We start from the raw sequence: 12,065 nt of genomic DNA, 5'->3' as shown, positions 1-12,065 counted from the left end.
TAACTTGTTTGTGAAAGTTTGAACTACTCGAACTTGATTTATGCTCGAACAAATAAAATCTCTCATGTGAGTTCGATTTAATAAATAAGCAAGCTAAATTTGAATATAATTTCAAGTTTTTTAAAATATTTAAACAAGTTTCAATATAAGAATGTTCAACTTTATTACATTTAGTTGACTCGATGACTTTTGAGTGAAATCAAAGATTCAAAATGGTTAATTCAAATTAAAAATAACCTAACAAATCCAAAATTATATTTTATTTCTTTTTTTTTTTCTCTCGCTTCTGATATGGGACTTGGGGACTCTCATTTACCATCTCTTGTGGTTGCGTCCTTGTAAAGTCGATTCATAATAGGAGCTGAACTATCCATTAATGGAATTAGCCCCACAAGTTATAGAGGTGACCTCCCATCGAACATGTCACTTAGGCACGTAAGTTTTAGTCATCCACAAGTTTTAGAGGTACTTTCTATCAAATGTGGCATTTAATTCATGCACTCCCTTGCATAAATAGAACTATAATGCCACTTAGACCACAGCACTTAACTCGAGCATTCCCTTGCATAACTGAAACTATAATACCATTTGGACCCAGCCATACCCCATGCAGAAATCGTGCGAAAGTCGTTTTCGATATCAACTGTAGCGCTTGAGGTCCCAGGGCTAATCCAGTAATTTTAGGCTGAGACAACGGATTCAGAAGTGATTAATTCAAGGCTTTTTTGTGGGATTGTGGTGTGGGGGGGGGGGGGGGAGGGCAAAATTCATACTTCTATTAATCATAAGAAAATCAGCTTTACGAAGGGAATCTTTCCCTAATGCATCAACAATCACCTCTAATGATCTAAGCAATCATCGTACACATCCTATAGACATACAACAATACAAAAAAGAATTTCTATACAGTTCATTACTCAACCATACAAGCAATCCAAATGTAATCTCCCCTCCGATTTCAACTTCCAACTTTCCTGAGTTTGCGGAACCTTTGGCCAAGATATTATGGAGATTGCCTCAACAAGCAGAAAGACTTCTTAATTCTTTTCTGCCACAGTTGCCACATAGTTACTGCAAGCACCAGTCTTCTCAGTTTTGCACTAAAAGATTTCCAATAAGAATGCTTACACCACCATTCCTTTTCCTGACTCCAAGGTAAGAGACCTCTACACATCAAACATAAGAATGCTGCACCTTAATCCCACACGCATCAGGAAAAGGCACAAGCAAAAAACAAGCGGTCTAGGGACTCATCTGCCAGGACACATAAGACACACCTGAAAGAGACACAATAGTCATACCCCATTTCAGCAGTCTATCCTTAGTCGACAACTTCCTTTTCAACGTTAACCAGATAATAAAAGCATATTTTGGCAGACTCCCTTCACCCATACCAATGTGCCGCCCAAGGTATGTATCATTTCCTTTCGTCTCCTATTGCTGCAGTGGGACTTGGGGCATCTCATTTCGTTTTTACCCACACATAGTCGAGGACAAACACTGCATAACCACCCAAAGTCATAACATCCACTTTTTTGAGCACCCTTTGGATTTGGTATATAATGTCCCCACATCAATTGTTTTTGAGCCATTAAACTATCTATACTCGTGCTAACCAACTATTAGTAACTATTTAGTAAAGAAAACACACATCTGTTTAAATCTAAAGGACCAAGCCTGACTTTGCTGTTAAATTCTTTTTCTTTTTCTTTTTTTAATTTTATCCCAGCATAAATAAAAATTATATAAACAGACATAATGGTGTCCTTTCAATCAGTATGTGCTGTCTCTCCTTTTTCAAAAAGCTAAGGAAGATATTGAACGAGTTTGGGGCAGGTAAGATAGTGTTTGGTATTATTACATAGTTATTGTATATTTTACATGACATGGTTTATGTAACATTATTTTGTTCATGTATATCAAATGAACATGCGAATACAACTATATTTATAAGCATACATTAACTATTATAAGAAATATAGCAATCATGTCAATTGTACCAATCTCTTATTGAATATTGGATTTAAGGCCAGTGCGACTGTGGTTGGATTCAGTTTCCTACTATTCTTGTAGTTGTCATAGCCTATAAAATCACAATCTTGTTCTTTAAACAAAAATTGGTGCACATGGATTAAATATTTCATATTGTGATTATGTACTATCTTCAATATATAAAGCATGAGGAGGGGGTTAGATGTTAAAATATTGTGTCATTTTTTGATTTTTCAATTTTATCCTTACAAAAGTAAAGATTTACTAAAGATAACTATTTAAGTTTAGTAACTTCTAATAACTTCCACTTATAATTTTTATTTTTTGTTTGTTTGCCAAAAAAATTTCAAAATTCTAATAACTTCCATTAATTTCAATAAAACCAATATAAATTTTTTCTTCATTTGCGCACCCATAGGTGAGCTTTTCCCTCTAGTGCCCTATAATGAATACGTCACCGCAGTGACATCAGCTGTACGGAACAACTCCCATAAATACTACTACTGCCCTATGTCAAAACACTGAAGGAACTACAGCACAAGATAGTGATTTCAACAGGCTACAATCTTAGGATTAGCTTAAAAAGGATTTGGCAATTGACACACAAATCTTAGCCATCAAACCATGTCATTCACACTAATAGCAGCAATCGTAGCCCATTTTCTAGTTCACATCTCAGCTGGTGCAGCAGCTTCTGACGACGTTGGGTTCATCTATCAAGGATTTCAATCATCAAATCTAAGCCTGGATGGATTAGCCAAAATCACCAACAATGGCCTCCTAGAAGTAACAAATACCACCATATCACAAACGGGGCATGCCTTCTATCCTAATCGCATCAATTTCAAGAGCACGTCTAACGGTTCAGCTTTCTCCTTTTCCACCCAATTTGTGTTTGCTATGGTACCTGAACTCGCAGTCGTGACCGGTCCGGGAATGGCTTTCGTGATTGCACCAACAAGAGGCCTTCCAGGAGGGCGTTCCGTAAAGTCCCTCGGCCTCTTCAATAGAAGCACCATTGGAAATCGAACAAATCACATTTTTGCAGTGGAGCTTGACACTTTCCAAAACGAAGAATTTGGAGATATCGATGGCAACCATGTTGGTATTGATATTAACTCTTTGAGATCTAATGTATCTCGGCCAGCAAGTTACCAAGCTAATAATAAGATTTCATTTGACAACTTAACTCTTTCCAGTGGCCAACCGATGCAACTTTGGGTGGAATACGATGGGGCAGATAGGAGAATCAATGTTACATTAGCTCCAATAGCAGATGCTAAACCAAAAACTCCTCTTTTGTCTTTGTCATGTGATCTTTCAACAATTTTACAGCAAACCATGTATGTTGGCTTTTCTGCATCCACTAGTCCGATTGAAGGGACATCTCATTTTGTACTGGGATGGAGCTTCAAGGTGAATGGTGATGCACAAGCACTTGATCTCTCTCAGCTCCCTAAGCTACCTCGGTTTGGACCTAAGAAGGTGTCTAAACTTTTCACGGTGGGATTGCCCCTCATTTGCACACTTTTGTTGTTGACTGTAATTTTTGGATCAGCATATTATTTAAGCAGGAAGTGGAAGTTTGCAGAAGTGCTGGAAGATTGGGAGCTTGCCTACGGACCTCACAGGTTCAAGTATAAAGATTTATACATTGCTACCAAGGGGTTTAGAGAAACAGAGCTGCTAGGGGAAGGTGGGTTTGGCAGGGTCTACAAAGGCGTTTTGCCAACTAACAAGGTTGAGGTTGCTGTCAAGAAGGTCTCTCATCAAGCAAGACAGGGAATGAGAGAATTTGTAGCAGAAATCGTCAGTATTGGTCGCTTACGCCACAGAAATTTAGTATCGCTCTTGGGTTATTGCCGGCGTAAAAGAGAGTTACTTTTGGTATATGAGTTCATGCCCAACGGTAGTCTAGACAGGTTTCTATACAGCCAACCCAAGTATACACTCCACTGGAGCCAAAGATTCCATGTCATCAGATGTGTTGCATCTGGATTACTCTACCTACATGAAGAATGGGAGCAAGTAGTGATCCACAGAGATGTAAAAGCCAGTAATGTACTGTTAGATGGTGAACTGAATGGACGATTAGGAGATTTCGGGCTGGCAAGGCTATACGACCACGGAACTCTCCCTCAAACCACCCATGTAGCTGGATCTCTTGGCTACCTTGCCCCTGAGTATAATAGGGCAGGGAGGGCCACAACGAGCACTGATGTGTATGCGTTTGGGGCCTTTTTGTTAGAGGTTGCCTGTGGAAGAAGACCTATAGAACCCCGAGCAGCACCAGCGGAGAACATCATTTTGGTTGATTGGGTATTTTCGTGCTGGAAAGCGGGCAATATTCTCCAGGCAGTTGATCATAATTTGGGTAATGAGTATGTGAAAGAGGAAGCAGAATTGGTGCTGAAACTCGGCTTGTTATGCTCTCACTCAGAACCAGTGATTAGGCCAAGTATGAGGCAAGTTCTTCTGTACTTGGAGGGATCAGTTACCTTGCCAGATTTATCATCACTGGTCATCGGTATTTCTGGTATTGGTCTTGGCTCTGCCTATGGTGGCTATGAAGATATTAAATCGTTATCCTCATCTTCCACAGGCAAATATTTCTCTCATTCTGTGGCAGAATCTCTTCTCTCTGGTGGTAGGTGATTAACAATATCTTTCTGTGCGTTAAGTTTGAAAAGAAGCGCAAAAAAAAAAATGAAGAATAGCTTCTATTCCTGTGATTATTTTCTTTAAGTCGCTTTGTTGAGTGTGATTTTATGTAATAGTGCATTCAAGCTTGCAATGGTTGGTACTAAGTTTCGGTATTTCTTTCCTTGTTTAAATTTTCTGTATTCTTAACATGAGTTAAACAGCTATTTATAGGTTAATAATGAAATACTTGCACTTAACCAGTCGGAGAAGCATCCACTAAAAGGGTAGCGAAATCATGCCTCATACCATAAATAAGAGCGAAGGTAGCCATTATGTTAGAATAATGACAATTTTCTGTGAGCTCATTATGTTTCTATGGAGCTATGATAAGAATAATAGCCTTCACAGTGTAATCGCAGAAAAGAAGTTAATCATGACAAAAGCTTAAAAGCTATCCGTTTAACTTGCCTGGAACCAATATAAAAGAGGCACAGTACATTTAATATCTAATTATTGTTGTACTACTATGAAAAACACAACTCGGGTTTGTTGCATTTGCACCTGGCCAATTACCGAGCAAGTCTGGTATGTGGACGTTTCCCCTGATAGAGAGCACCTCCCATTTTCCAGCATCTTACGGATCACAGGAAAGTGCTTGACAATTCATCGGCATGATGACTGAGAAAAGTCGTTGGACTAGGAAAACTCCTGTATATTAAGTCGTATCAACTCATAAATGAGTGGCCTACTCTTGAATGATGGCAGCCGCTAAATTTAAAGTCATATGAATTAGCATAGTAATTGATGTATAAACCTCAATCTGAATCCAGGACGTACAAAGGCATTTCCTTGATTAGCTGTTTTGATGAAGAGTTTAAAGAAGTTGTGTAAAGATTTAGAAGGTATACAGAACTAATTAGATCAAAATAATGCACTGATATTTTCTTTGAATTTTTTTTATTGTAGATAGAATTTGAATTTTCGATCTAAATCAAAGACGAATTTAGTTCCTTTTTTATAGCCAAAGCTCAATAGTTTTTTTGTTCATCCTCTATTGAATGAGTTTTTTTTTTTTTTTTATCAAGAGAATCAGTGGAAACCGGGACTAAATTTAAAATTTGAGATAACGACATGAATCCAACATGTGGAAAGTCAAGAGAGAGCAGTGAGAAACCGGGACTAAATTTAAAATTTGAGAAACCATGCTTAATCAGGGGTTAATTACAACTAATGTATTATCTTATTCCTCACTTTACACCTTAACCATTTATTTTTATCCTTGACTCCCTGTGGGACAAAATTAACCTTTCATTATTCTAACTTTTTGTTTATCTTTTTTCCTTTCTCCTTTTTTTTTTTTTTTTTTTTTTTTTTTTTTTTTTTGGCAAACCCCGTCCCGGGGGTGGGGATGCTAGCCCCCATTTTATTAATAAAAAGCCACGTTACAAAGATCTAATGCAATCTAGAAATAACAAAAGCTACACCCTTTCAACTTCCATACGAACAAAAGAAAATTCCCTACTATCAAAATGTATAGCTGCTTTAATGACCCCAAGATGTTTTTTTTTTTTTTTTGAGCCAGCAATGAATATTATCTTCTACGTCGCTTACAGGGCAATGCCCATGTGTTTCACACCAAATCCCTAGTTCCCTTTATTCTTCTAATGGAAGGCACTCCTAATCTGTTAAGCCTAATTTCCCCCCTGGCCAGCATCGGAATCGTGTACCAACTGTCATAAATCCTAACCTCTTCTAGCGGGTGAGAAACCCCCTCATTGGACAAGATGTCAGCAACCTTGTTCGATTCCCTATAACAGTGCATGAAAATAGGACGGTCCCCCGCCAGGCTCAATATTTGCTGCACCTCTCTCTTAATGTGCCAGGGATAACTTTATTTACTTTTCTCTTTCTTCTTTCTTTTCTCTTGCTTCCTCAACGAAAAGTTCATCTCAACGGATAACTTTATTTAAAGAGTATAAACCTATCACTTACCTCATCTTTTCCCTATTAGTATTGGAAAAATGTAGGAACAAAGGGGACCTTTCTACTTCGTCTTTTTGTTCGACAATTCCTTTTCTTCTCTTTCTCTTAACAATAAACCCTAATATTTGTTGTGGTCATGATTCCACTGTGATGAGTAGATAAACTCTCTTTCTAGTTAGAGGATAATCAAAACTTTGGTTCAACAATATTGTGAGATCTAATTTTGTTTTATTGTTTCATTTATTTATAAGGACTTATATATTCTCTTTTCATTATCGAAATGATTGTTTTCATTGAATTGAATAAAGGATCCCTATTTGGTTTGACAAAATAATCTACTATGATTTAAAATATCAAATTCGTAATTATTTGATGATTTTAGTTTTGTAACGAGAGATATAATTTGATTGTATTAGAAACTCTTGAATTTATGTCACAGAAATATATAATCTAGTTTAAATGAACCACGCTTGTGTGTTTGTTGGTTAAAATTGGTAACTTCTCTACTTATTAATACTATCAATAGATTAAATCCTAAGAGCTTGTTTAGAGCTCGTTAATTGGCAAAAGAAATAGTCACAAAACTTGTTGTGATTATCGAAGCAGTAAGGAGAAGCAAATTGTCAGAGTTTGTTGACAATCATAACCATTCTATTTATAAATAAATAATTTTTGTTTTTACATCAATGATCAATTCAGTGAACCAAAGTGGAAATTAGACCTTTGACTAGTGATTTGTCTTTTATTAATTTAGCTTTATTTAATTTTGTATTTTTCTTTATTTAATTTGATTAGTTGGATTAATTTCCTACCAATCCCCCATTTTATTTATTGTTTCTCTAAGAAAATAAATCACCTAGTCCTTGTGAATACTACCTACTCACTGTTATATTTGAATTTCATTTCTAGGGTAGGAATTTTATTTTTACTGGTTTGACACCCAACAAATTTTAACGCTGTTGCAGGGGACTGGTGCGTTATTGATTTATTTTCTTTGGATTTTAAATTTTTGTTTTTCCCTTATTTTGTTGCTAGTTTATGGCTTTCAATACTGAACACTTGGTCATATATGGGATTTCATTTCTAGGAGAGTTAATAAGGTAGGTGTCTTTTCTATTGATCAATGTTTACATTTTCTAACATCTTTTATGGAAAAGTTGGTTGTAGGCCAAGTGCAACAATTTAAAACCATTGAAATATGTTATGACTCGGGTTATCCAACTAACATGTGTCCTACACTGCAAGATGACTTGGATTTCGAAGTTTATACTGTTGGAGAATTCCCAATCTCTCTCCAAAGGGTGTATGATCCTTATTCAAACATGTACACTCAAGTATGAAGGGTCAACCCCAACTATAGTTACTCAACAAGGCCACCAATTCCATTGCAACAACCATCATCCACACCTGTTATATTTCTTGAAGAAATTATTAAATTACCAGCTACTAACATACAATAATTTCAACGGGAGACAAGAACGAGCATTCGAAACTTGGATAATCAAATGAGTTGATGGTATCTAGAGTGAACTGATTGGAGTCTCAAATTTTTGAAGAATTGCACTCACAGACTATTGTCAATCCCAAATAAAATATGAGTGCAATTACCTTGAAAAGTAATAAAGGACTGTAAGAGTTTCAAAATGTAGGATTTAAGCATGCAGTTGAAGAGGAAGTTGAGAAAGAAGGAATAAGACCCCAACTTCAAACCTTTCCAATGAAAGAGTATAGTGAACAGCCCCTAATTGTGGTGATACCTCTTTCATTCTATAGCTGATTTGCAAGATCCAAGGAAGAGGAGGAAGACCGAGAAATTTTGGGAATGCTTCACAAAATTGAGAAGCTAAATGGCAATGAAAAAATCTGTATGAGAGAAAATGCTTCATTTGTACGACAATAGAATTTACCTCCTAAGTGCGAGGATCTAGAAGTTTTTCAACTTAATGGCTCGAAAAGTTAGGAATTATAGTGACCAAACATCTTGAACCAGGAAACAAAGTGACTCGTTTGCTTAAAGATTAATAGCATGAGGAGGAAGTAATGAAAAAAAAACTAAAAGATTTTATCCTCCTAGAATAAATATGGTATCAGCTTGCCAAAAACGTTAAAAAAAATGCTACTTGGAAGGCAACCCAAGAATTTCAATTTTTAATCATTTTGTGTTTTATTTCAAGGTTTTGTGTGAAACTTAAGTTTATTTCATTTTCTTTTGGTAGAAGATTTTTTTTGTAGGCTGCGGGCGCACTCTATGACGTTTTCAATTTGAATGAGTGCAAATTTTTTGGGCAAAAGACTTTCTATTATAAGACTGCCCACGCTCTATACTGAGTGCAAATTGATGTTTTTAAAACCTGACAAAATAAAGCACAATCATGCATTACAACAGGAGTTATTCAATCAAAAAAAAAAGTTTGGATACGGTCTAATTCTGGATAATAGACTTGCACATATATCTCTTAGTTGATTTTATATTCTTTTTCTTATTGTCATTCTTATTTAAACTTTGCCCTTTTTACTATAAAGACCCTAACTAATCTCTTTTCTTTTCGTTCCCAAGAGCAGCCGACCACCTTCACAAATTAAAACGAAACGAGCATCGTCATGCTTAATCATCACCTATAGTTGTCCACCACCTTCACCGAAGTTTCTATTTATCGCTCCTGCTTGTGTTCGTCAGTTATCATTGAAGCACGAAGCTTCATCGTCGCTGGTTCAGTGGAGCAGCAGTCAATTCTTGCGTTTTGGTCGGCCATCAGCGATTCCTTAGTTGTCACCTCTGATCCATTCGTGTGTAAGTCCGGTGGTTGCTACCACTGCAATCTTCTTCATCAGCAATTTGAACTCTTCCCGACCAGCCTTTCTTACAATTTCATTGCCGACAACAGTAGCAGTTTAGAGTAAATTTTGTTGCTCAAATTTCATAATTGCTGAATACTCATGCAAGTATTATTCTGCCCCCGGAGATGGGATCTGGTTCATAAAGTGTTGATTGGTTATCAATTGGATAGTATTTGTTAATGTTTGTCTTCTGGTTAATGCATATCAATCATGGATGTTGACTCGTGGAGGTTGTTGTTGACTATTACTTGAGGTTGATGAATTTTCATTGTTAATTGCTTATCAATTCTGGTTGGTACAATTGCTTGTGGGTCCATCGGTTGTTGATTTTGGGAAGTTTGGTTATTCGTGTACTCTTAATCATTGGTTATCAGTTGTGGATATACATGGTTGTCGGTTGAATGGATTGATCGTGTTGGCTATTATTTCCTCCATCTTGACTATCTATTAATTGCTGTCTGTTGTTGCCTCTTGAAAGATTACAATGGGCTGTCAAAATTAATTATTTCTACTGGTGATTGAATTTAGACTCTCTAGTTGATTTGTTGCTGTTAATTCTGCGATATTGGTCTTGGATTAGTTAATTGCTTTGTTGAATTATGGCCAAGAAAAAGACAGTATCAAAGAAACAAAATAAACTTCCAAAATGTTAGCTTTTCCATTTGGGTGCACAGTTTCGACACATCGATCACCGGTTGTCCGTCACAATTCTGTTATGGCCCAAACCTTGGCTGCCTATTTTGCTCATGTTGGTTTTCAGCCCTCTGTTGCCCCGAGTGCTTGGCTCAATAATTAGGGGAGTCCTCTTATTCCTTTTTGGCTCTTTATTTTTATCCATTGAGGACAATGTCCGATTTATGTGTGGGGAGGGATATTTAAAGTGAAAATTACCAAAAAAAATTTATGAAAATTTATAAGTTTTTAATCTGGTTTTGGAGCTTCTTTTATCTTCTGAACAAGCAGTCAAGATGCAAATATGAATAGTGTAATATTATTGGTTTAAGTATTATATTTTCTTGCAATTGACTTGAATGAAGGATGTACAAGATTTGACATATTTAATTCATATGTGAGCTTTTGAACCTAAGGAGCACTTACAATTATATTTGCTCTATTTTCTTTTATTAAGTGATATCATATGTGAAACCCGCGATTTTTGGCCCCTATTTTATTATGGCATTATTGTAATTTTTTTTCCAATTAATTAAAAAGATAAAATTTGCTAGGTAAAAGAAAAAAAAAATAAATAAAGTAACTGTAGGATGGGCTAATGGGCTCTAATAAAGTAAAACTCTGACTCAAGTCACCTATCAGTAAGTATTGCTAGGGTTAGAATTTTACTAAAACCCTAGACAGAAAAATAACCCTAGTCTTACCTCTCTTTCGTCTACCTCCCTAGAGCAAGAGCCGTCAGAAGGGAGGGAAGGAGAAGCAGGCGACACCGTCAATCGATCCGACGACTAGGCACCTAAACCTGTAAGTTTCGAGTTCACGTAAGAAAACTTCTTTTTGGTTGTAAACGCTTTAGTAGTGGTATTAATTAGGAAATCTTATGGACATGTATTATTGCTATATAGGTTTAGATATATATGTTTCAATAAGATTCACATCTGGATTAATGGAAATAGGGGGGGTTGATTTTAATCCTGATTTTTGGGGTGTTTGAATCTGTTTAAAAGAAGGAAAAAAAAAAAAAAAAAAGGGAAGAGCAGCGGCGGCTGCCGCTGCTCTGTTTCGGCCAGGGCGATGCAGAAGCAACGCCACAAGAAGAATTCCAAAGGTTGTCGGCCAACCCAAGGCTAAGAAAAAAAAAAAAAACATTAGATGTTGTCGCCAGCACTTGCTGGCGACAATGGAGCAATTTGGGTCGCCAGGCTCTCTGGCGACCATGGTTGGCCATTGGCCAACCAAGGGCCCCACTAGAAAAAAAAATATAAATATTAATAATAAAATAAAATAAAATGAAAAATAATGATAACAATAAACAAAAATAAATAAGTAAAGAGAGAGCAATTTAAACTTGGACCAAACTATAGTATAAAGATTTAGTAAATATTTAACAAATAGATTTTGAATATAACTAACCCATTTTTATAGTATATTGTGGATATTAAAATTTAGGACCCAATCTAATATAATTGTTGGAAGTGAGGGTTAGTCATTTGAAATATTACCTTATTAATTAAGTCTAAGGTACTTAAATAGAAATTTAAAACATTTTAACCAAGCCTTATTAGATTAAGTTGTACAAGATAAGATAAGCTTTAGATTGTTGAACGAAGTGCTTAAAATAATAATAATAATAGTAATAATAATATGGAGGAAACAAATAAAGATTGTTAACGAAGGTATGAATATAAATACAAGTGCAATAACTTAAGACAATAATTATAATGATAAGTCAATATATATATAGGTACATATATACATAAATAATAGTAACACCTACACACGCACAAAGGTGAAAATAAAGTGAAAGGTAATAGTAACTAATTAATAAATATATATATATATAAGTGGTAATAAAGCAAAGTAGCGACGTCAAGGACGATAATAATAATAAGTAATTATGATTTATAAATATGTATAGTAAGATAACGGTCAAGATA

At 35.8% G+C, this 12,065-nt stretch overlaps 1 protein-coding gene across 1 annotated transcript; it reads left to right on the top strand.

Moving 5' to 3' along the window:
• The first annotated feature begins 2,465 nt into the window (after positions 1-2,465).
• Positions 2,466-4,808, top strand: LOC113765158 (L-type lectin-domain containing receptor kinase IV.1-like). Its single transcript, XM_027309240.1, has one exon. It carries the CDS (start codon positions 2,617-2,619, stop codon positions 4,645-4,647), a length of 2,031 nt encoding a protein of 676 aa, XP_027165041.1. The 5' UTR covers positions 2,466-2,616; the 3' UTR covers positions 4,648-4,808.
• The last annotated feature ends 7,257 nt before the right edge of the window (positions 4,809-12,065 follow it).

Source organism: Coffea eugenioides, chromosome 3, assembly GCF_003713205.1.
Source record: "Coffea eugenioides isolate CCC68of chromosome 3, Ceug_1.0, whole genome shotgun sequence".
NCBI lineage: Eukaryota > Viridiplantae > Streptophyta > Magnoliopsida > Gentianales > Rubiaceae > Coffea > Coffea eugenioides.
Note: the sequence above shows the minus strand (reverse complement) of the source record. Positions and strands in the feature narration are given on the sequence as shown.